The sequence below is a fragment of the Chinchilla lanigera genome, unplaced genomic scaffold, assembly GCF_000276665.1.
Source record: "Chinchilla lanigera isolate Chin_1 unplaced genomic scaffold, ChiLan1.0 scaffold00002, whole genome shotgun sequence".
Classification (NCBI taxonomy): domain Eukaryota; kingdom Metazoa; phylum Chordata; class Mammalia; order Rodentia; family Chinchillidae; genus Chinchilla; species Chinchilla lanigera.
Window position 1 is genome coordinate 58,350,754 of NW_004955403.1, and position 23,886 is coordinate 58,374,639.

At 51.4% G+C, this 23,886-nt stretch overlaps 1 protein-coding gene across 2 annotated transcripts in view; it reads right to left on the reverse strand.

Moving 5' to 3' along the window:
- The window catches only part of Dlgap2 (discs, large (Drosophila) homolog-associated protein 2), a 528,376-nt gene that overhangs the window by 385,183 nt on the left and 119,307 nt on the right, over positions 1–23,886 (reverse strand). For both annotated transcript variants that reach the window (XM_005373860.2, XM_005373861.2), the window contains exon 3: positions 19,836–19,890. In XM_005373860.2, the coding sequence (XP_005373917.1) occupies positions 19,836–19,890 (55 nt within the window). The remainder of the gene's footprint in view (positions 1–19,835; positions 19,891–23,886) is intronic.

Genomic DNA, 23,886 nt, shown 5'->3' on the forward strand with positions numbered 1-23,886 from the left:
AAGCGCCTGCCTGGCAAGCGCAAGGTTGTGAGTTTCATTCCTGGCACCAAAGAAAAAAACAAAAAAAAAAAAACAAAAAAAAAAGAAGCTGGAGTACTTTTCAATTGCCCCTTGTACTTTTCACTCTTTCCCAAATCAATTATCCATCACGTGCGTGTATTTCTCTGTATACCTACAATAATTATATAAGTTAAAAATAACTTTTAAAAGTTGATGTGAAAGCATCCTGATAAGCTGAATGGATATATTTAACATTGTTAATTCAACTACAAAATGGGATGTTTGGTTTCTCAAAAATGTACCTCAGAAGCTGGTTTAAAATGCAAGCTTCCTCAGTGCTACCAACATTTCAAAAGGTCCTGCTCCTCCAGTTTCTCGGAAGCATGTCATTGCTCTCTCAAATGTCCCCTGGCACTGCTCACCCTCACTGGGCAACAGGGCTGGCACCCAGAGACCCCTCCTCGGGAGTCCCTGACCTGGCGTCACTGTCCGCAGATCAAATCCCTTCCCTGTGGCATGATTCCCGCCGTTGTTCCAGGAGGCTTGCTAACAAAGGTGCAGGGCAATACCCGCTCTGTTCAGGTGAACAGCTAAGTCAGCATCCTGGAAACGGCACACCTGGAGGGCGGAGATCTTCCACAGGGGCGCCTGCTGCTCTGAAGCCTGGCCCGGAGACAAGGAAGTGCCACCACCATGGCTGAGGTACAGACCTGGGCTCCAGTACAGAGCTGGGCTCCAGCCCAGAGGCGCCACAGCAGGAAAGGTGGGGCTAAGATACTGTCCAGGCTGGATTCCCCCTCAGGGCTCCCGGGAGGCCAGAAGGGGGAGTTTCCAGGACAGAGGTTGTGGGAAGGGCAGCAGAGAAGTCAAAACCCTAGGCTGAGGGCAGGAACCCCAGGGCTGAAGTCAGGACAATGCAGACCTGGCTAAGGGCAATGTGTGCTGCCCCATACTCCCGACAGGATTCACCGCACTTCACTGCAGCACCTGAGCACTCGGATCTGCCTGCCAGGTAAGAAACACCCATCCCTGGTTTACACCAGGCTCTGGGCCTAGCCCAGCACTGAGACGGACTCAGGAACCTGCTGGGCAGGCAGCATGGCACTGAGACACGACAGAGCAGGACCGTGTGACACCGAGGGACGGGTGGGAGGCAGGGTGCGTGGGAGCACAACAACGCACACTGTGTGCCCTGACTGTAACTGTAGGCCATATCATAAGCACAGGGCAAGGCACGGACTGGACTGCTGGACCGGCATGCAAGTTAGCCTGGAACCAGTGTCCTCGGTTTACCACCGGTGGAGCCCAGGGGAAGCCCGTGTTATGCTTCCTACCAGACTGGACTTCATCCTGTGTTCCCCAAGCTGCTACAGACAAGTCACTACCATTGCTAAGGATGCCTCAGGTTGTCAATGTGCACATCTGTGTCTCTCAACTGTGCTCTACTCAGTGACTTTTGAGGCAAACTAGAGCCGGCTCTTCCGGGTGCTGGGCCAGCTGCACTGACTGTGCAAGACTGCACAAGTCCTCGCCCTGCACAATGACCCTGCACATGCCAACGGTCTGGTCTCCTGTGTGATGCATAGTGTAGTTCCTAAGGTCCCTAGGTGACATGAAGATCTTGACATAACACTGAATTAATAAAGGAAAAGCCTTTGATTTCCTGGACAATCTTCTGTCTTTGCCCCACAGTGGGAGGAGAAGAGCCCAACCATTTCTAATGTGTGCTCTGGGTCTGTGCTGTCTCTCCTCCATGGCAGAGGAATAAAGGTTAAATCAGGTCACACGGATGGAAGCAAAGCTTTAGATAAACCCAGGAAAAAAAGGGGAGAAACGCTGCAGCTGGTGTTTATTTACAGCAAGACCCTCAGCACGCTCATGTTAACCTCCGTGACTGTGACGTCAATGCCAGTGAGGGTGAACTCAGATGGCAGCGAGGAGAAGGCATTTCAAAACATGCATTGTGTGGCCACGCAATCAGAATGTGTGATAAGACCTGATGTGAAATGTCACCTGCTTGCAGGTTTCATACATACCGGTAGGATCGTCCCAATCAAGGAAAGTTTCACAAAGGAAAATATTATACCTCTCGCTTTTGCCATGGGTGGCACGGTGAAACAGAATGATTTTCAGTATAAGAAATAGAACAAATCTCCAGAACGATGCTATTGGCTATTTTTCTTCCTGTTGAGCCTGTGGAAACAGGAGCAACAGGCCAAGAGGCTGTGTCCTTGGGAACGCTGCAGTTCTCAGGTGTAGTTTTTGCTCCTGAGTTTTTGCTCCAGCAATGAGCTGGGGGCAGCCAGATGTCGGAACCTGTGGCAGCTGCATTTCTAGGCAGATGGGCTAGAAGGGAAGGCCAAGTGGACACCCGTGCTGCGAAGCTGAGGAGCTCAGGGAAGCCTGCCTGTCCCCTGCCCGAAGCCTCGACACCCAGTGCTGCCCACACCTCTGCCACTGCGCAGGAAGCTGCAGGTGCTGCCGAAAGCTGCATTCAAGACCTCCGTCTGCCCAGTCTTCACCAGGCTGGGCTACACCACACTGAAACCAGGAGGCACAGCTCCATTTCACATGCACGACAGGATGCGTGGACCCAGGACGTGGGGCACACGGCACCCAGGACAGCTCAGCTCTTGACAGATCTCCAGGTCCCAAGGCATCCAGGACAAGCCTGCTCCTGCCAGACCTTAGGGCCCACGGTGCCCTCTGAAGGACCACACACTGTGTGACACCGCACACCAGCTTGATGTTTCTGCCTCAGGTGCTGCCATATTCCTACCAGGTGATTCCTACAACCCCCAACTAGGGGATCACCACACTGCGTCCCTCTGCCTGCCCCGACACATGGGACCTTGACCATGGGCCGGCCCACGCTGGCTGCCAGTACTCTGCTCCCAGCTGGGGTGATCTCTGGCCCGTGGTGTGCTCCTCACTGGAAAGAAGCAGATCAAAGGGACCACGGTAGGCGGCAACACTATTGTATATCTTGGGATGACTCAGAACTGCATCCTAACCAATTTCTGAACACAACACGTGTTTCTGACTCCATGACAGTAAAAATGTAGTTTTCACAAAAAGGTTTTCACCTTCTCTTTATATCTAGTGTCCTATGTCTGAGGAAAGGCTAAGGTGAGAAAAGAATTTTGGAACAGCACACACTTTTGGTAGGGAAGGCCTGAGTCAGCAGATATGAAGGCCAAGCACAGGCAGAAGAGCAGTGTCCTGTTCCTGGTACCTGTAAGCTGAGGTCACCTGTCCTGACCTCAGGGACTTTGGGTCCTTGGGCATCACAGATCACAAACAGCAGCATGGCCACCCACAAGTACCGCGCATATATGTGTGTAAGTGAGCCAAGGTCACAGAAGGTAAAACTAATTAGGAATGTCAGCCGGGGCAGCCCCATGTGACCAAGGACTGACCAGGGGGCCTGGCTTCGAAACAAGGGTGCAGGCCTCAGGAGGTGACACATTAGGCTGGGGTGCCTGGAAAAACAGGGCACAGACACACTGTGGATGCAGGGTCCCCTGTTCCCTGGTAGGGTCCTGGGTGTGCAGATCCAGGGACCCCTGTCCCCTGGCGTGGGTACTGATCATATTGTCCTTCACCTTGGCCTGGGGCCTAGCAGCTGACCCTGCCTGAGTAATGGCCTGATGCCTGAATTCTAAGGACCAAGTTATGGTGACCTCAGAGATGGACCTCATGGCTAGTGAACTTGTTGCTGGCAGGCTCAAGGCTACAGAAATCATGCAGAATGAAGCAGATACAGGGGCTGGGGGCCCCCTGGTGAGGAGAGAGTCCATCCTGCTTAGCAGGGCCCCCTTGTCTACAACACCCCTAATGGTACACGCCCCTCACCACACGCTGACTGCATACCCTCAAGTGACAGGGTCAACACTTTGGCTCCTGCAGTCCAATTTGCTGTGTGCCTGGCTGAGTATAGTTGGAGCCACTGAGCCCGTCCTGGGGAACTTGCTGTAGGGACCCTAGAGCCTTCTCTTTACTTCCCTGTACATACCCCAAGCATCTTCCTCTTGCTGACCATGGCATGTGTTCCCCCACAGAAGATATCACAGCTCTAAGTTCAACTCTACACTGAGTCCCGGCATCCCTTCAGGGAGCCAACTCTGCGGTGGTCTTGGGGATCCCAGCACATGCCGAAGTGATACTGTGGACCAATCAGGAAAGTAAATGGCATCACGGAGAATAAGTTTCACCGCCTACCCTAGTGCAGTCACTTGGCTGCCTCTCTTGTGTTGCTGCAGAGGCTGTGGAACCCTGGTCCCGCAGTCTGTCCTGCTACCCACCATCCCTCACATGCCCAAAATTAAGATTTTCTCCCCCAAGCCACTGTACACTTCAACCCCACACATTCATTTTCCCCCACCAGAGAGTCCCATTTCCTCCCCGTGTCCCCACCTGAATGCCATGCTCTATGTACCATGGCACCTGTTCCCCCGACTTGGAGATCAGAGCAGCCATCGCCCCAGGGGCTGTGGCTCTTTTGAGAGCATGCAGTAGGCTCCCACATCCTGAAACAGACAGACACATGGCTAAAACCCTGTGTGACTCTCCTGTCAAGAGCTTGCCCTGTCCTGTCTGAGTGAAGGCAGCTTTCTTCCCGGAAGGCCTCACAGGAACATGGTCATACTGTCTCACACAACGGCACTGCCTAGTCTAACTGCTGATTTCACCACATCCTCCAAGAAGCAAAGATGTGAGTCCACTGTGCTCAGAGTAGGACCTGCTTGGCCAGACCCAGGTTTCTCCCTGGTGCTCACGCCAGCCCTTCACTGATGCCGGGAGGAGTGGCTGCCATCAAGCAACAGAGGGGGTTGGGACGTGAGAAGACGGAACGCCATGGGCCTCGTCTTCCCCTTGTCAGCCTGGCAGGACCACAAGGGTGGCTGGTGTCCCTTCTCCCTTGCTGCCCCATCACACTGTCCAATCGCAGGGACTGGAGGATGCAGGACAGAACCCTGGGAGAGCCTTCCAGTTGGCCAGTCTCTCTACCCAGCCAGCCAGAGAGGACCCAAGCCTGGAGGTGGTGAAGCCCCCAAAGCTGAGGAGCTGGGCCCCTTGGCCCGGGGACACAGCAAGAGGGGACACTGGCTCCTCCAAGGGGACACCCTGGTCTCCCCTATACCTCCACCCCAGATTGGCAGCCCTGGAATATTCACTTCATATTGAGCAAGTTCTTCCCCTGGTGCCCACGATCCTTCCCACTATGGGGCTTTTGGCTTTCATTTTATGAATCTCCTCAAGCTATATTTACTGACATCTCTTAAAAGAAATGTCCCAAATACAGTCAAAAAAGACAAATTTAGGGGCAAAAATGATGACAATTAGACTGGACTTTTTCAAAAATTCAGATGGCAAGATGCTTAAACATCCCTTCTGTTTAGATCTCAGCACAGCACAGGCTAAACTTACACATAGTTTGACAGAACATCTGCACAGCTGTGATGGTGCCTAGTGGGGCACACACACGGCACACGCATCCCATGCCGGGAGCTGGCAGGGAAGAGGGTCCCATTGGGTCAGTGCTGGATAAGTGGTCAGCAAAAGGAACTGAACACTGCCGTCTTGGCTCCTAGGGAGAACACGGATGTGGCTCTGATTCCAATAGCTGCTCCTCCCTTTCAAAAAAGAAAAGGCCAGGTTTCATGTCCGGTCAGTATCCTCCTCCCTTGACCCACACAAAGGCGGGGTGAGCTGCACGGAGTGGAACACACAACACAGCTCCGTTCAGACACAGATTTGTCCTCTGATACAGCACTGAAGGCAGCAGGAGAGGAAAAGGAGCTCATAAGATGAAAAGCAACGAAGCCAGAGACAAAAACAGTCTTCCAAGGTGCCCAGCACATCTCTGCTGCCATGTGCTGCTGGTGTTTCCATCCTGGAGGCTCAGGTGGAGACACCGGCCATGGCTCCCTGACTCACCCAACCTGAGCCTCCTGTGTGTGATTGTGTCAGGAAATGGAAGGGTCCTCATCTCTCCAGACACCAGAATAAGAGAGGACCAGTGGTGAGTCTCAGCCTTCCCAACCCAGCCTGGTGACTTTTAATCATCTGACCAACACATTCAAGTAACCACATGTGCTACAGAAATTTCAATAATCTTTTCACACATTCACTATTATCTCCTGTCCACAAACATCTCATAGGACAGATTCCTTCCATAAATAATGAAGGGTGCTCCCACTGTCTCTGGTTCTGCTGTGGCTTCACAGCTCTGGCTTCACGCAGTCACAGTCTGTTTGCTCTGAAGTCACAGCCACACATGTTGGGACCTTCCTCCCTCTCTCCCGTCTGTGCACACTCCTGCCTCCTCCTCTCTCTGTACACAGGTGTAAATACACACTCCCACACGTGTACTCATGTAATGGTTTACTGTGCAGAACTGGCCCCATGACTGCAGGTGGGCAGGTCCTAAGATCTACAGCTGACCAGCAAGCTGAGGCCCCAAGCACTGATGCCGTAGTTCTGACCCAAATGCAGGAGCTCAAGACCAAGCACGAGTCACTGTCAGCTCAATGTGGAGCAAAAATGAGGCCAGTGTTAGAACAGGCCGGGCCCTTCCCATTCTGAGAGAGCTCACCTCTTTCCTCTGTGCAGGCCTTTCACTGATGGGACAAGGTCCACCACAGAGCCAAGGGCAGCACAGTGTGTCCAGCCCACCAACAAAATGTGCCTCTCATCCAGAAGCACCTCCCAGGCACCTGGGATGACATGTGAGCAAAGTCGGGGTACTTGTGGCCCAGCAGAGCCCATGTCACAGCAGGACACACCACTGAGCTGCTCCTAGGAGGCCACTGGACCCGGCACTGACAACCCTGATCACAGCCAGGGGCTCGGCCTGGATGCAAGGCCTGTCCTGTGGGTGCACATACTGACGCATCCAGCCACTGCTTCTCTGGAGAATCCTAATCATCTGCAGACACTGGGTGACTTCCTCCCATGTGCACATTCGAACGCACTGGCAGCTCACCCTATGCCATCTCCTTACACCACCCATGAGGCTGTTCAGCAAAGCCCTCTCCTCTACTGACCCACTTGGAGACCTCCAAGTGCTGGGCTAAGGATGGAGTCAGAAGGAAGTGCAGCCACTCAACGCTCCAACCTGTACCTGAGACTGAGCCTCTACACCTCTGCCAGGTGAGCCGGTGCCTGGCCGAGGGTTGTCGATGCCGGGCCAAGCCATCCTGGCCGCCTGCTCCCATCCACAGCCAGCTCTCCAGGGCCTCTGCACACAGCACAGCGGGTCTGTGGCACCTCCCGTCACACCCATGTCACCCGCAGAGTGCACACCCTGGGGACAGAGCACCTACGCTCACAGCCTGGTGGGGCAGCATCTGGAGCTGCCTAAACAGTGCCACTGCACCTGTCACCAGCCAGCTAGGCATGAGGTGCCAACCCAGTGCCCCCACCCACACACTTGATGCCTGGCTGCCCCCAGATGTGTGCATTCTCATGTTTTATGCTCACCTCTGCAAGCAGCAGCGTGTGGCCTGTGCTGGAGGCTGGAGGCCCACAGCAGCATGGATGGCACCATTTGGGAGCACTGGCCGGGTGCCTCTCTACAGAAGCCAACATTCCTGCCATATGACCCCAAAACCACACAGGGACTTTCACCTGCTGACACCTGCTACCTCGCTACATACATCTGATGAACCCCAGACTTCGGGAAGGCCTCACTTGTTTCATTATTTTAAAAGACAATCTCAGAAACGCTTTCCCTTCATTAGCTGCCCTTCTCTCCTATGTGTGCCACAGGTGTCTCACACCTGTTCTGGCTGGCTGGGTTAAACAGGTCCATCGACTGTCTGACGTGCCCAGCGCCGGGTGTTATCCAAGCTGGTAAAATGCCATGTTACCCTGGAGGTTCTATTGGTAACCTGTGAAAGATGCACTGAGATGTCACCGTTTCCTTCTTAACAAAATCCTGAAGAGTGACGTCAGCTTCAGTCACGGGGACTTTGAGGTGGAAATCTCCATTCACAACGTGAGGTTGGGGTACTGACCCCTCTTCCTGCTGGGTGGCAGGTAACAAGGAAAAAGCGGTGACAGCGATGTGCACGCACCGATTCCACAATGGTGGATGCCACTCATCCCCGGGGCACTTCTCCTCGCGGGCTTTCTCTCATCCTGACTGCAAACGCCTGACCACTGAGCCGATACAGGAAACCTGCCTGTCCACTTGGATGCAGACCAGGTTCCATGTTGACGGCCATGATGCCGTGTGATGGAGAACCCTGGTCTGTCCCACAGTCACGTGCGCCATAGGACATTCAACATAGTTTATCACACAGTGACCTGTCATATAGCAAAGACAACAGCACAGCCTGAGTTGCAGGGACGTGCTCCATCCTAACAGAACACACTGAGAACCCTGAGATCCGATTCCCAGCCTCCACACTCCAGAATCCCAGCCTTGTTTCCCACAGAAAACATTTCCTTTTCTTTCATTATTTGTGCATCACCCCTTAATATCCCTGCAAATTAACCCTGACTCGCATCTGAAGAAATGACTGCCATAAATCAAGTGTTTTCAGTGTGATTTATGAGCCTCCTAGAAACCTGTTGAGTAATGAAACTGTGGCTGAACCAAGTCCCGGTTGGTAAAATCCATTACTGTTGATCCCAATGCCTCCACGCAGCTTTGAGGTTAGGTAGTAAAATGAGCCCTAAAGCAGCTGCTTTACGCACAGCATGCGGTTCAGTCACTAGAGCTTCTCCAGAAGCAATGTGTCCGCAGAGGGTGGTCTTCTAACCACAGATTTGGGTGGTGCTGAGGAACACAACGTATTGTCAAAACCCACCAATCAGTGACTTCACGAAAAATTAAATAAAACCATACTTTTTAGAACCTTTCACCTTTAATGTAGGTTTTAACAATAAAAGTCTTCCTGAGCAAAGCTTCACGATGCTTTCCCCCTTTGGCAAATACGGAAACTATCTTCAATCACAGAAGAAGAAACCCAGCACCACTTGCAGAGCCTGGGGTACCTTTCCCACCAGGATCTGCAGATTTGCCTTCCTGCACTGGGACCAGCATCCTGCTCAGAACACAGTCAGCAGGATGCACAGAGCTTGGGACCAGGTGGGGTGCAGAGCAGCTCTGGTTCAGGGTCATCTCTGCAACCTCCTCTACACATCCCTGTGAACACAGTGTAAGGACAAAGCAAGAATCAGAAGTCACTTCCAGGAAACCTGGCACCTGTATCCATACAAAGCCAAAGAGCGACCTGAAGTCACTCAACAGTGAAGCTATTCATAGACCTCCACCACCCTGGACACCAGGAAGAACCATCGCTCTAGCATTCATGGCCCACTTAAGGGATACACGTATGGGCACAGGATGGCAGACACAACAAGGTCTCCCACAGGAGGAGCTAGGATTCTTTGAGAAAAGCCTGTTACTTCCCATTGGCCCCATGTGTCCCTAACATCACAGTCCCCATCATGCCCAGAGCCAAGGGACCCACAGCCAACCAGCTAGGCAGAGGAGCATTAGGACAGTCATGAACCTGCTCCAGGGAAGCATATGGAGAATGAGCTCTCGCCTCATCAAAGACAAGTGAATAGAAAACAGCAAAACATCATGTACCCTACAAAAATGTGTACGAAAGTACACATGTATGTATACAGGCCTACCACACAGACATACAGTGCAAAGCACCGCCATGTACAGAGACAAGTCATGAGTGCTGAGATACCTACCAGAGCATCAGGGTCATCAAGGTCAGCAGCCCCGACACACCCTACTTTATGTTTAGACAGAATCATTTTCTGTGTAGACTCTTGTGTAGTCTTCTCCATTAATATGCTAAACCAATTTCAAACGTAATATCACATTCTATCAATTCACACCACATAATACTGTACTGTTAGGTACTGAGACTTTTTATTCTCAAAATATAGCATTTAAAGCTCAGGATATTGATAAATTTTAATACATTTTTAAAAGTAATATGCCTGGATATTTTCAGTAACTCATAAAAATAGTATGTCAATGTTATGTTTTATATTTAGATGTCTCCCAAAACCTCAGGTGCTCACAGGTGGGGCTTTTGGAAGTGACTGGATCATGGGTATGTGATACTAGATTAGTCCACTAATTGGTTTAGCTTAGTTCTGGGTGTGGATGTTGAGTTTACTGAAGAGGGAAGCCCCACCCTGGGTGTGGATGGCACCAACAATAGGCTTGCAGCCTGGATAGAATAAAAGGGAAAAAAGAAGGAAGCCTCAATGCCTCCTTCCTTCCCTGCCATAGACTGTTTCTCCTTTACCACACCCCTCTGCCTTGGAAGCAGCTGACTATGGACTAGACCTCTACAAACAGTGAGCTAAATAAACCTCTCTTCCTTAACTTGTGAATGTCTAGTATTTTGTCTCAGCAACAAGAAAGTAACCAAGACAAGCAGTTCATCTTCACTTCCAACCAGTGAATCTTAACCCAGAAATCTATGTGTCTAAAACATAAAGGAGATGAGATGGCAGAAGGACCAATCAGTGCTTCAGATAATGACCAGTGTTCCCACCACTGCCTTCCTGCAGTCCAGTCTGTGCCCTGGCCCCCTCCTCCCCAGGGCATGGCCACAGCCTCTGTGTGTACAACAACCACATGGTAAGGTAAGGTCATGGTGAGCACACAGATCACCTGCTCGGGCAACCAGAGGCAGGTGAGATTTGACACCGAAACAGTCGTACCTGTCTCCACCCTTACAAGATTCACACACTACCCAGCCACACAAGCAGGAAATGGTCACTAACTAAACTTTGGTCACTGTCGTGTCTGTCTCATATTTTGCCTCAGGTTGTTTAACAACTAGTCCGCTCTATGGTATCTTTAATGAAGGCTGGAGAATCACTAGCACACACTCGGAGGCAGCAACAGGCTGCAATCAAGTAGCAGATGCACAGTTCAAAACTGGAGACTTAAACCCAAGTCTCCAGTTTTTGAATTTCCAGGAAGGAGGTGTGTATCAATACGAATATGCTCATAGGTACACACACACACACACACACACACACACACACCTTCTGACTTCAGAAGAGATGGACGTGCAATCAGGAAGGCTCCCAACATGGTCTGTAGGTTCCACAGTCCGCATCACCAGCTGTGTGTCTCACCTGTAGCTATGACATCAAGCTCCTAAGAGGCACCTAAGAGGTGCCTCTGCACTCTGCCAGGGCACAGTCACCTTGTGATCCAGCTCCTGTGTACCCATTTTATCGCCTTGAGCCCCCAAAGTCCCATGACAACAACCAAGGCACAGAGCCGAGGACAGGGACAAGGTGTCCAGGAAATGATGGTTTCTTAGCCTGGCACTGGCTCAGAAGTTGAGGGCCCCACTGAGGGACATCAGGCCACCAGCACAAAGGAGGCACCCAGGGGACACGGTGGCCATCAGCATCTTCCTCCCTCACCCACAGTGACGCTTTCCTGCCTCGTGGGGCTGCCTCTGAAGCCCACTTCTGAAGCTGAACCATCAAAGCACAACCGACTACCCCAAGACTCGGGCTTGGAGGAACAGCCACTTGCTCACGCCGGTGCAGTTAGCAGATGGCTGGGCCAGCTAGGGCTCAGGTTGTGCTGCTTCGTCAGGTGATGCATCCCTCACTTTGCCTCTCCCTCCTCCCTCGAGGGCCGGCCCTGCTTGCTCAGATGGGCACACTGGGTGGCCTTCCCACAAAGAAGAACAAAAGGGACAGCCCTAACACAGAGTCCCTGATACAAAGAAAGGTGCACGTACACGGAGTTAGGAGCTAACTCAAGCCAAGCAGCAAGTTAAGCTTAGAAATATAAAAGCAAACACAGGAAAAAGGATACAAAGTTAGGATAAGGATGCCCAGATAAGAGCCTCTCTTCCCAGGGAAGAAACCTCTCAGGTAGAATGTGCTAAGTTAGTTAACAACCCCTCCCTACCTCTGGGCTGGACTTGGAAAAACTCAGAAGTACAGAGTAACTGATTCCTTTGAACTCAGTTTCCTTTAAACTCTATCAGCTGAGTAACTGCTTTTTGTGTTGCTTTTTTTAAAAATATACATTACAAACCCTCCCATGCCTGCTTATGTATATAAAACCAAACAAAGAAAGCATCCCAGAACTCCCCTTTTGGAGTCCCCTTCTGGAATTAGGAGCTATTTTTTCTTATTATTATTTCCAATAATCACTCTCCTAATTTCTTCCTGTTGTCCACAATTTCATTCTCCAACTACCTGAGATAGCAAACACAGGTTTAGGCAGTCTGAACTAAGCCCACTGCTCCAGGGGGGCAGCGCCATCTCCACTCATTCTATACATCCAAGAGATCCCAACTAGGCCCCACCTGAGCACTCTGGAAACGGGCCCCTCTCCTCACGGGAACAGCCACAAGACCTCAGCATCCCTGGGCTCACACGCCCCACAGGGAGGCAGGGCCTCAGGGCTCCTAACCTACACACCCCATAGGGAGGCCCTCCCCTGGAAGTAGAACCCTCCACCCTGCAGAGAGAGCTGAAGAGAGGTCTCCTCAACCTCTCACTGCTCAACGTTTCAAAGCAGAACATCTGCCCAGTAAGACTGAGCATGCTGTGTAGACCTGGATTGTTTGCATGGCTTCAAAACAGCAGAACCCAAGGACCTCAGATCTGCGCACTCTGTCTCGGGCCCAGACTGCAGTGCCTCCTGCCTCACAGCACTGCACACCCTCAGCAGGATCTCCAGAAACAACACCCACATCCAAACCCAGCTATGTGTGCTGAGGGGACGTTATGGTCTAGATCTAAATGTCCTCTGAAGGTCAGAGGTGGGGCCTGGGAAAGTGACTGGATCCTGGGGCACTGTGCTCATCGGGGGTTCACCCACGGGTGGGTTCATGGCTAAGTATGCTGTAATGGGCAGGGCCTGGTTGGAGGTGGTCACTGGGAGTGACCCGGATGTGTGTGTTCTTGTCCCCAGCTGCTTCTCACTCTTCTTTCTGCTCCTAAGCTGCCATGGGGTGAGCAGTTTTCTTCTGCCAGGTCCTCTGCCATTCTGCCTTGGAACCAGCTGACCATGGGCAACCCCTGAGGCAAATTAAACCCCTCCTGCTTTAATGGGTATTGTGTTGGTTATCGTGTTCGCAGGAGGGAAAAGGGACTAATACAAGGGAGGGGGTAAAAACAATGACTTAACAATCACTTTGCCAGGTCCTTCACCTCAGAAAATACAAGAATGTGTGCTTCATGACTTTTTACATCACATAGGACAAGGACAAGCTACAGAGAACCTGGTACGCCATGAGTCCTGTGCATAACTTCCTTTCTCTGGGTCCTTTACCTCTTCTCAGGGAGCTACAAGTCCTCCCAGTGTGGAGGAGGGGTGGTGGCCAGGTAGTAAGAACTGGAAAGGCCACAATGATAAACTCAAGTAACCACTGACCCGCTCCCAGGCACTCAGCCGCTGCCTGACCACAGACCAAGTTCCAGAACAAGAATAAGACCCTGTTCATTCACTCTACTCCCTGAGGGTCAGCAGTTCTGGGACAGTAGGTAAGTAATGCCAGGGCTTCTGCTCTGCTTTGTGATGAAGCAGTTTGCACTGGGCTAGTGGTCAGCAATGGCTTGGGTGTTCACCTCATGTTTGCCATCAGTTTTACACAGCTGCTTATAAAATAAGCAGGCAAAAACTTGGGGTACACAGGAACAAGAGTGTAAGGAATGTAATGCAGCCCAGAAATGCAGCTGCAGGTACACAGGTGAAGAGCTGAGTTGATGGACAGAAGGCATGGCAGGCAGACTTGGAATGGCCTGTGGGCCACAGGCGTGTCATATTTTCCAGTAGCAGGAGCACATGTGTGAGCAGCCACATGGCTGGAGGCCAGGGCAGTGGATGAGCCCCACTGCCCAGTCCATGGAGATCTCAAGGGTGGGAGCCGAAGCACCCCCAGACTGGGTCGGGCGCCCCTTGGAGGCACAATCAGCACCCAGCTCCCAGCTGAGGACAAGGTTTCAGGGCGTCCCTACAGGGACTTTCTGTGCCTCCTCCATGCATGCTTCTCTCCACTGCGCTTTGGAAACAAAAAATGATGTGAGCCTAGTGGCCCAGTCCTCCCACGCACCCGGAGCCCACTTCACGCTGCTGGCTGTACACAAAGCCTAGGATCGGCATGTGGCCATGCTGCTGTGGAAGCTGAGGATCCAGAACCCGCCTGCCTGCTTCCCCACTGTGCAGACCTGCAGGCGAAACCAAAGCCCTTCAGGAAGTGTGTGTCTCTCCTGACCCAGAAGAGTTGAGCCACACAGGGTGGCTGGCACCTTTGTGAAGCAACATGGTGGCTCCGTTGAACTCCAGGTCCCATCCCAAAGCCACTTGGGAGACAGGCCATGCAGATGGGCTGCCTGTGGTCCATGTTCCTGCTCACATCTGTAGATTAAGCTGGAGCAGGCTCCTCAGCAGGCCTCGGGACACCTGTGCTCCACACACTGCACTGGGATGAGGTCTAAACCTGCCCTCCGTGGGTCTGTGCTTCCCATGGGATGCACACTTTTCCACTTGGTGCAAAGATGCCATCTAAAATAGAGATAGGCCCTAAGGGTTAGCCACACAGAACAGAACCGTTCTAGTCCTAAAACTATTGATCTGTAACCTTCCGTTCTGGCAGTAATTATACATCACAGCCAATTTTCTAATAACGTCATTTTCAGTTTATGAAATAAAGCCCTTTATAATAAGAGGAATTTTTTTCTTTCTTCAGTTGGCGGACAGGGAGACAGAAAGCAAGAAACCAGGCATTCTGCTCACTCAAAAGTGACATTAGGTCATTAAGAGATAAGTTACAAAGAAAACAATCTCCACGCCTTCTGTGCTTGCTTCTTTGCTAAGCTCAGTGCTGGCCTTGCCTCTGGTACTCTTAGAATATGAATCCTATCCTATGGCAGCCTATTTGCACAATCTCCATTCCTTTTGGAAAAAGAAAAGCATTACAAATAACTTCAGTATCCGAGTAAAAAGAAATTGACCTGAAGTCTTTGGTTTCTCAGAGAAGTGAAGCTGGGCCTTTAACCCAGAGAGCTGGAACAGCACGTCTTGACCTGACGGAGAGAGAGTCCTGTGCGTCCTCCCAGCCAAGCCTGGCTGTCCTGCAGCTGCAGACACCACCAAGGCCTCCCACCCTTGAATCCACATCAGGACTCCTCACCCATTTCCCTGCTCCTCCACTGCTTTTGAGGAGAAAGTCACTTGTGGACCGTGAAGCACTTACTAACATCCCTATGCCAGCACAGATGCCACGTGGAAGAAGGAACCTGCATCTGAGTCTCTGCAGCAGAGCAGCTGTGCAAGGTGGGAAGTGGGTACCTTTGGGTCCATCTCCTCCTCTGAGAAAAGGTGCAACGGCTCCCATCTCATGGGAGTCTCAGGACCAACAATGCCAGTGCGAAAGTGCCCGTGGCCAGAGGCCCTGCAGAAGTGCAGCAGGGAACATCCGCTGTTACTGTCAGAATTTAAATGAAACACCAGGGACAGTGTCACTGTCTACAAATCTTTATGAGCTGTGGGCAAGCGAGGCATAAAATTAATGCAATCACATTTTATTTCCATATCACACTCCCACCAAGTGTCCCTGGCCCAATCACTGTGAGCCACGTTCCTGGCAGACAGTCCTGTGGAAAAGAGGCACACTTGCTCCCTGATTTTGCCTAGTTTGTTCACCATAAAATTAAAGGCTCTGGGAAACCTTCAGCTCACAAGAAATTTGGGGGACTTAGCACTACCAGTCTTTCATACACTTAGCAACGATGGGCCTGCTGCCCTTTTGAACTGCACGTGCACAGTACCCAGCAGCCCCTGCCCACCCGCCTGCCAGAGAGCTCCCTGATGCCCAGTCAGGTCCAGCACACTCTTAGGCCCCGACGTCCTGCGTATAAGTGCAAACACTGAGTGGCTCATGGAAACCACATAACATATGCTCAGCCTATGTAGATGTGGCAAAGTCAACACCCTGCTACAAACACTACTTTTTAATTAAGTCTAAGATTTAAATTAGCTGATGCCCAATTAAACAAACTTTACCACGTAGAAAGCATGCTAACCATAGCTACTCTACCACAGCCCTTCACATGAAGGGCACAGACAGACAAAGGTGACCCCTGGCCCTGGAGCTGATTCAGAGAACCTATAGTGGTGAGGGCGCCCCAAGCCCTGTCCATGACTGGACAGTGCCAGCTTCAAATTGAGCAGGAGGTGGGAGATTTACACTGTAGACGACAGCAACAGCACAACCGGGGGTTGGCTTCCCTCCCTCCCCACCTACCAGAAAGCCATGGCTGAACAGTAAGCAGGAAATCACTGGTGGCCACCATTAGACACAGTGAGGCCCATGTCTTCAGAGAGCCACTGCACGGCGCAGACAAGCATCACATGAACACGGACATTTGTCCACCCAACTCTGAACACGGAGTCCCCCAGTCATCCCGCATCCACTGCAGCTGGAAATGCAGTGCACCTCAAGAGTCAACTGCTGCTACAACTTTGTCCGCTTGAGGTTGTACTGTCGGGGGCTGTGCTGTAGAGTGGGCGCTCCCGAGATTTTGCCGCTCTCAGTGTGGAGCCAGCTGTGCCCTCGTGGATGCTCGAGGCACAGGCAGCTGACTGAGCAGCCTGCACAGGAGATCTCAGTGCACTCAGCGCTGAGCAGGAACTCAAGTCTCCCAGGTAGCTCAAGAACTCTGACGCACATACCATGGTCGAGCCAACCTCTAAGAATAGAGCAGCTGTAACCCAGTCACTGGCGAATCCTATCCAAGGAAACAGACTCCACAGCCACACAGCACTGCATGGATGGCGGCCACATATGCTGCCTACCAGTCTTCATACACAAGCTATACACACCTCACTGAAAATCTTAGGACACATTAGGAAATGTGGAATAGCAAAGTAAATGCCAATCTTGTATGCTGTGACTTATATTCTACACCATCAGTTCGAAGTTCCTGCTCTCCATCCCACCAGCTTAGGAGTAGAAAGTATTCATGTAGACATGAAAGATTTCTGTTGCTTAGAGGAGGAACGCTGTCTCCAGAACTTGAGGTTAACTTTAATTAAAAAAAAAAAAAAAAAAAAATACCCAGTCCTGATAAAATGGTGTACTGGGCAGAAAAGAAGTCACGCTCAAAGAGGCTTCTCAATCCATCTTGGACAAGGCATGCACTGGGGACTGCTTTACATGCTCGTGTCTTGGAGTCTACAATAGCCCCTGCAACCTGAAGCCAGGTGCAAAGGAGGACGGCATCCAGGGAACAGAGTCTCAGGGACCCCCTGAATGCTATGATCCCTTTTATAGCTGGTTACCCAAAAAAGAGAGTGTGAAAGAGGGAAGACCAGTGATGCCACCTTAGCAGTGTTACCCAGTGTAGTAACAACTAGCACAGGATTCAAGGCAGAAACCGCAAAGTCACCTGCTCAGCAGTCACCGCCAGGTGGGCCCAGCTGCTGTACCCCTACACTGGGCTAGGCCTCCCAGGGGTCACAAACACAAGGCAGAGTGGGGCTCAGACAATCACCACCACAAAACAAGAAAAGGTCGATGCCTGAGAGTGCAGACCGAATGGGACCCCGTGCTCCACATGTCAGGCGAGCACTGCTCTCCCACAAATCTGATCCCAACTCCCTGCGTGTTCTTGAAACCCTGGGCAGCACCCATGTCTGCTCTATGGAAAGGGAGCCTCCACTACAGCCACGCTCACCCTTCAGTAAAGAGCTGCATTCCCAGTCGTGCCACAGTTTCCCTGAGAACAAACTCCAAACCCATGTTGTGTCAAGAAGCAATCAATGCAGTTCACTTATTAACCAAAACCATCACAAGCAGTCAAAACAGCAAGAGGAAATGGTAATACATCTTTCAAATGCAGGCATTGTCTTTTAGAAACAAACATCACAGATAAAGCTGACGGTATGTAGAGCATTTCTCAAGTAAGTAAAAATCAAACAAAAAGGTAAAGGTGACAACTCACCCTCAGTTACCTTTTTTCAGCCTTAGTGCAATGCACATAACATGAGGTCTAAGCATGCACAGCTCAGCGCCATTAGCACTTTTCCTTGTGTAGCTATCACCACCACCCACCAGCAGAAACATTTCCCTTCTCCAAGATCAGAGCCATCCCCATTCCGAAGTTATCTTTTCAATCACAAATTCTACAAAACCACTAGGGTAAAGATGAATTATACTCACGTTCACAAGGGCCTTCACACGTCAGTGAAAGGCAAAAGCAATCACCAGTGTTTCCAAACAACATTTCCTAAATAATTAGGCAGCTCTGGACACGTCAGATTGAATTATGCGGTAAAAGCTAAAATTCTAAATAAACTTACATGCACGTGAAGAGTTGTGATCCCAATCCAGTACTCCTGCTGAAAGGACCCTTCCTTTTTCACCCAAAGTGACAGCCACACCAGCTCCCAGGGGAAAGGTTTTACAGACAGGCGCAGGTAGGGAAAGTGGCTTCCACAGCAGGCTCAGAGCAGGCAGAGGCAGCCTGCTGGTCCAAGCCTGCCTGTGAATTCTGCACATCAACAACCATCTCAAAAATGCAGAAAACTCATTTCCCTACTGCAAGTCCACTGAGCTCCTCAGGGAACAGCGCTCAGCTTCTAGCATGTTCCCTCACTGTCCCTGATGCTTCCCAGAACCTGAGGAAGGATCTGCTGAGACGGAGGGTATTGTGTTAGTTGAGGCGCTTCCAACTGACACCACACACCACTGGGAGACATCTGCAATCACCTTGGTTCTTCCCATGGGATGTATGTCTGTTTCCTCATAATCAAGACTTTCAGAAAAATAGGCTCAAAAATACCCAAGTGCATTCTAAACACACCTTTCCATTAAGCAATAAATATGTTCAAATTCATAACTGAGATTTCTTTCAATATGTGAAAACTAAACAGGAACATTTCCACAGACATTCTGAAAAAGAATGCAACTGGTAACATGATCAACTCATGTTCACAGCAGAAGGTGGAAAACACATTTCCCCCACACACACATGTGCTGCACGACGCAAACATGCCTTCCCGGCCCACGCCAGTGTGCAGGCCCACACCAGCCAGTGAGCTGATCAGGATACTGTTCCCGTGAGGTAGAATGATCTGACAGATAATGGCATTCCATCACCACCAGAGTCACTGTGACCAACTCTGTCACCATTAGAAAGCAAAGGCAGACACTCGCCAGCCTGTTTCACACCCAGCACCAGTATGCTGATGCCCACACCACTGGACAGCACGCCACCGATTTCAGAGTGATTCTAGCTGCTCAGGAGGAGAGAGAAGACGTTCATCAAAGAAATCAGAAGACACGCTTTCTCTCATCCTGAAACTGTTATCTTTGATGAAAACAACTTCTCCAAGATTCCTAACAAGCACAAAGAAAGATCTTACCAGCACTGGGTTGCCACACGTCTGCCCCAGGGAAACACCACACAGTAACACACATGGTCCACATCAAGGCACTCTGAGATCCTGAAGGCACCACACACAGCCAGTGCCCACCTGGGGACAGCCAGCACTCCCCACATAGCAAGAGGGTGCAGAGTATAATTAGCAAAAAAAAACAACTTTGAAACCAACACATTCAACCCAGTAAGTCTAAGAGTTTCTCTTAAAAATCCAGGCCAATAATCATCAAATCTTTGTCACTGAGAACAGATTTCTGAGTCCTGAAAATTTCATTTTTCTCTTCTCTTGGTTAATATATAACTTTACACTAAAAACCACTTTTTAAACCCCCGCAAAATATCTGAATTAGGCATCACGTTTCTCAATTAAGCCAATGACATTCAACCTACAGCCTCGCATTAGAAAGAGATGGATTTACCTGTGTTCCTGTCGGGGAGAACACAGCAGTGCTTCTGCAGGATGCCGGGCAGAACCTGTGCAAAACAAAGCAAGTGCGGCTGATTATTATCCAGGCAGAGGGAGGCATCGTAGGCACTGCTGTGCCCAGGACCATCTCACAGACTGGAAGGGTAGGCAAGAGAGAGACAGCATGCACTTCGTGGGGAGGCAATCAGGTAAGAGCGGGCTGTCTCCCACACAGGACAGGCTGCCATTCCAGGGACGCATGTCCTGACGGGTCCTGTGAGATGCCGAAGGCAGCACTCAAGGGCTGCTGCTCTCGGGCAAATGGACCCACCAATTTTCATGATAGCTTTTAAAATATTAGATGCAATTAGAGCCTCAAAATAGAACCTCGCTGGGCCATGATGTTGGGTCTTCTTCGAGGATCTAAGCCAGATGCTTTCATCAGCACTGAGTCACAAAGAGAAAGCACAGAGGAAGCCAGGCTTTATTCACAGCTGGGCAGTCAAAGGTGAAGGCATATCTCATCTGATAAGTGAAGGGAAGGGGAAGATAAAAGAAAATGGTTTTCTCAAGACAATTCTGCAATGTAAAGCAACTGCAAAGCACCGGCTGCAAATATCTGCAACTAAAGAGATCTTGGCAAGAAATTTATGATTCCAGCTCATTAAAGCAAAGCTGAACTTTCACCCTACAACCTCGGCATGATGAGGCCACGCTGTTTCTTGGCCCACAAGGGAAGCCAGCGGCATCCTCCACCTGGAGCTGCATCACTCACTGAGCAAGGAGCCCGTGCAGGGCAGACAGGAGGGAACAGAAACGTCGTGTGCCCCCGGCCCGCTAGGCCAGCCGAGGGCAAAGCAGGCACTGCAAACATGTTTACCGAGAACACGTGTTTTCCTCTGAAACAACCCATCTGCTCCATCTCCCTCCGCGGTCCTAGCTGAGAAGGACAACTCTTACCTAAATACAGTCATGAGATGCTACTGCTGATTTCCAGCACTAACAAAATCTAACACAGATAGAAAATGAAATACGGGAAGGGTAGAAGTTTACCCCACAAATGTGATGCAAGTGTGGAGGTGGAGGTGCACACGTGTTCCACATCTCCCCCAGCTCAGCTGGACAGACTGCTGGGGAGACCACACGGACATGGAACAGGCAAGGACAGCAGGGTCAGCACGGCGATGTCCTTCTCTGCCAGGACACAACAGCAGGCTATTCTAGACTCTTCTTCTACAGCGGCCCAGGCCTCAGCCCAAGGGTCCAGTAACATAAGTAAAGGTGCAGCCACCATCCTGGGCAGGGCGCCCTGCCCACCTCCCCCCATGGCCAAGTGAAGAGCATGTTCTGGAGTCCTGCGGGTCGACAGGGTAGCTCTGGTATCAACAGCCCTGAGGTGAGTGAGTCCCACCTGCAGGGGCTGCGTCCTGTGCCTGGCTGTGGGAAGGAGGTCTGAGGACCCAGCTAGAGGAGCAGACCCTTGGGCTTGATCCTCCACCCCCCGGGGCAGGTCATCCTCACCCCAGGGGCAGCAACTTCCTCCAATGCCACTGATTCAGGGACTCCATTCCCCTCCCTCAACTCTGTCCCTGCATCCACCAGCACAGCACTTGTCCCATCCAAGCATCTCTTCATTGTAGTTTTCCTGCTACCGGGGGTTGAACCCAAGGCCTACACATTGAGTTACAGCCCCAGCCCTTTGTTGTTGTTGTTATTTTGAGGCAGAGTCTTGTTAAGTTGCTGAGATGCCCAAGCTGGGCTGGAACCTGCCATTTTCCAGTGAAAGTGCTGGCATGACAGGCGTGCTCTGAGCATCAAGGATCTCGTTAAAGGGTCCCATCTAAGCCATCCCCCTTCCATGGCCACAAATCTTGTTTTGAACACGCCAAGTACCTTTTATTCAACCTCAAACTAGATTATACAAGGATCCATGAGAAGCCATGAACAGTTATGAGAGAATTCACCTCGACTTCCCCAAAGGCAGACAATTTGTGTTCGAAACCAGCACTCATATCTAATCTTGACAGTGCCCTACTGGCTGTGGCCAGGGTGAGACACCAGTGTTAAATCTTGGAGGAGCTGCTGCCTCTGCGAATGCTGAGCACACATCACTCCCATAGTTGGCCGTGGCTGAAGGGAAGCCGTGCAGGACCATAATAGGTTTATTTCTTCCCCACTGAAGGATTTACAGACAACAGCGAAGGAGAATGAAATTATCCATCCTGCCCAAAGGCATTTTAAACGTTCAGTTCCACTCAAGATCCCTATTCTACGAGAGCATTTAAGTCTGAGAGTGCCGGGGATGAGAATGCTATGCTCTGCCCACCCGGGAGCCAGGCACATGCAGCCCCTTCACAGCTGTCTGAGGCACTGTCCACACTGCTCCGGGGCTCAGAGCACCTTGCTGTCACACGCTCCTAGGAACGCCCTCCTGCTCCCTGGCCCAAATCCTGATTCTCCCCATGATTATGTGGCCTCGATACATGGACTCCACTGTCCCCCTCCACCCAAGACCCCTTGCTCTGCTCTGTGGTCAGGCTGAGCAGGGCTCCCCTTTCTGATCAACAGCCAGACCATGTGTGGGTGACATGGTAGTTGTAAGCTGTAGGTGCCTCTGTACATTTAAATTAATGAAAATCAGCCAAGAATTGAATGTCTCCTTAGCACTTAAGCTGACATCCTGAGGATGGTTCTGTCCCTCTGGCCTCAGGCTGTGCATCAGCTGCCGCTCTGGGGAAAGAGGCCATAGTGTGACATTCACAGAGCAGGGAAACACCTCTCAGGGTACACCCTGCTGTGACACCAACACAGGGCTCAGGGCACAGAATGATACAGTGTGGGTAGGGCCTCAGGACAGGTCCATGCAGATCCCCCTCCTGTCTCTTCCAGGCCTTGAGACTCTTGAGTCCTCCGCCTTATGGCCATGTTCTCCCACAAGCTGTCTCACATGGTCTTTCCCGTGTCTGCAGTCTGCCCTCCGCTGTGGGCCCAGATCCTCTTCAAAGGACCGAGTCCCAGCAGGTCGGAGCCCACCCTAGTGGTCCACCCTCCACAACCTGGTCTCCAAAGAAAGGCACTCTAGGAGGTCCTGGGGTAGCCCTCCAGCATGGCTCCCTAGACGGAGGACACAATTCTACCCGTAACTCCTTAAAACAGCAATTAGGGAACTCAGCTCAAAAAAACAGTAGCTCATTCCTGACTACCCAGAATTAACAATTCCTGGGCCTCAGCCCTCAGCCACCTCACACAAAACGGGAGGATGACACCAAGAGGAGGTAAAGCCATGGGCACTATTGTCCCAGCATGACTGGGATGGCTTAGCAAGGGCCACCTGTGGCTGCTGCGGGCTCTGATACTCATGAGCAAAATGCCACAGTCCACTGCCACAAGGCCTGTGGGCCACACAGGAGGGCTGTGGGCACAGCACTGCGCTCGGCTGTGCACTGACACTGGAGCTGCACACTGCGGCAGCTCTTCACACACCACGGAGGAGACAGCCAGCATCTCCGACTGCGGTCACTCTGACCTCGGGATCGCCTGAGCTCTCTGAACCCCTCTACAAACGTTCTTCACTTTGCTTTTTCTGCAGCCAAAGTTCACTTCTACCACCTACACCAAACATGCCATGAAGCATCCTCTGCAGGGCTGCCTGGCACTGACCTGTGTGAGCACTTCTTGAAATAAACAGTGAAACGTCCCTGCGCACATGTAGTGAGCAAGGTGTGACGAGGACCTGGCAACCTGCGTGTGCTCTGCCGCCTAGAGCCCTTCAGCATGGCGTAGCTCTGGTGTCCGACCCTGCGGTCCGAGGCACCGATGTCCCTCTGCGTGTCCAGAGGCTCCAACTCCTTCCTCTCTGTGCTTTATCTGCCCTTCTATGCCCCGCATCCTCCCTCCCATCAACACAAGTGCCACATGGGACGGTCTAGTGCCCCCAGGTGCGACAGGCTCAGAGCTGATTGTGTGGGTGGGCACTCATCGAGGGTGGCAACAGGCAGAGACGTGATCTCTCTGGGCCACAGGACCTGTCGGCCCAGGGGGCATCCCTGCTCTCTCCTTGCCCA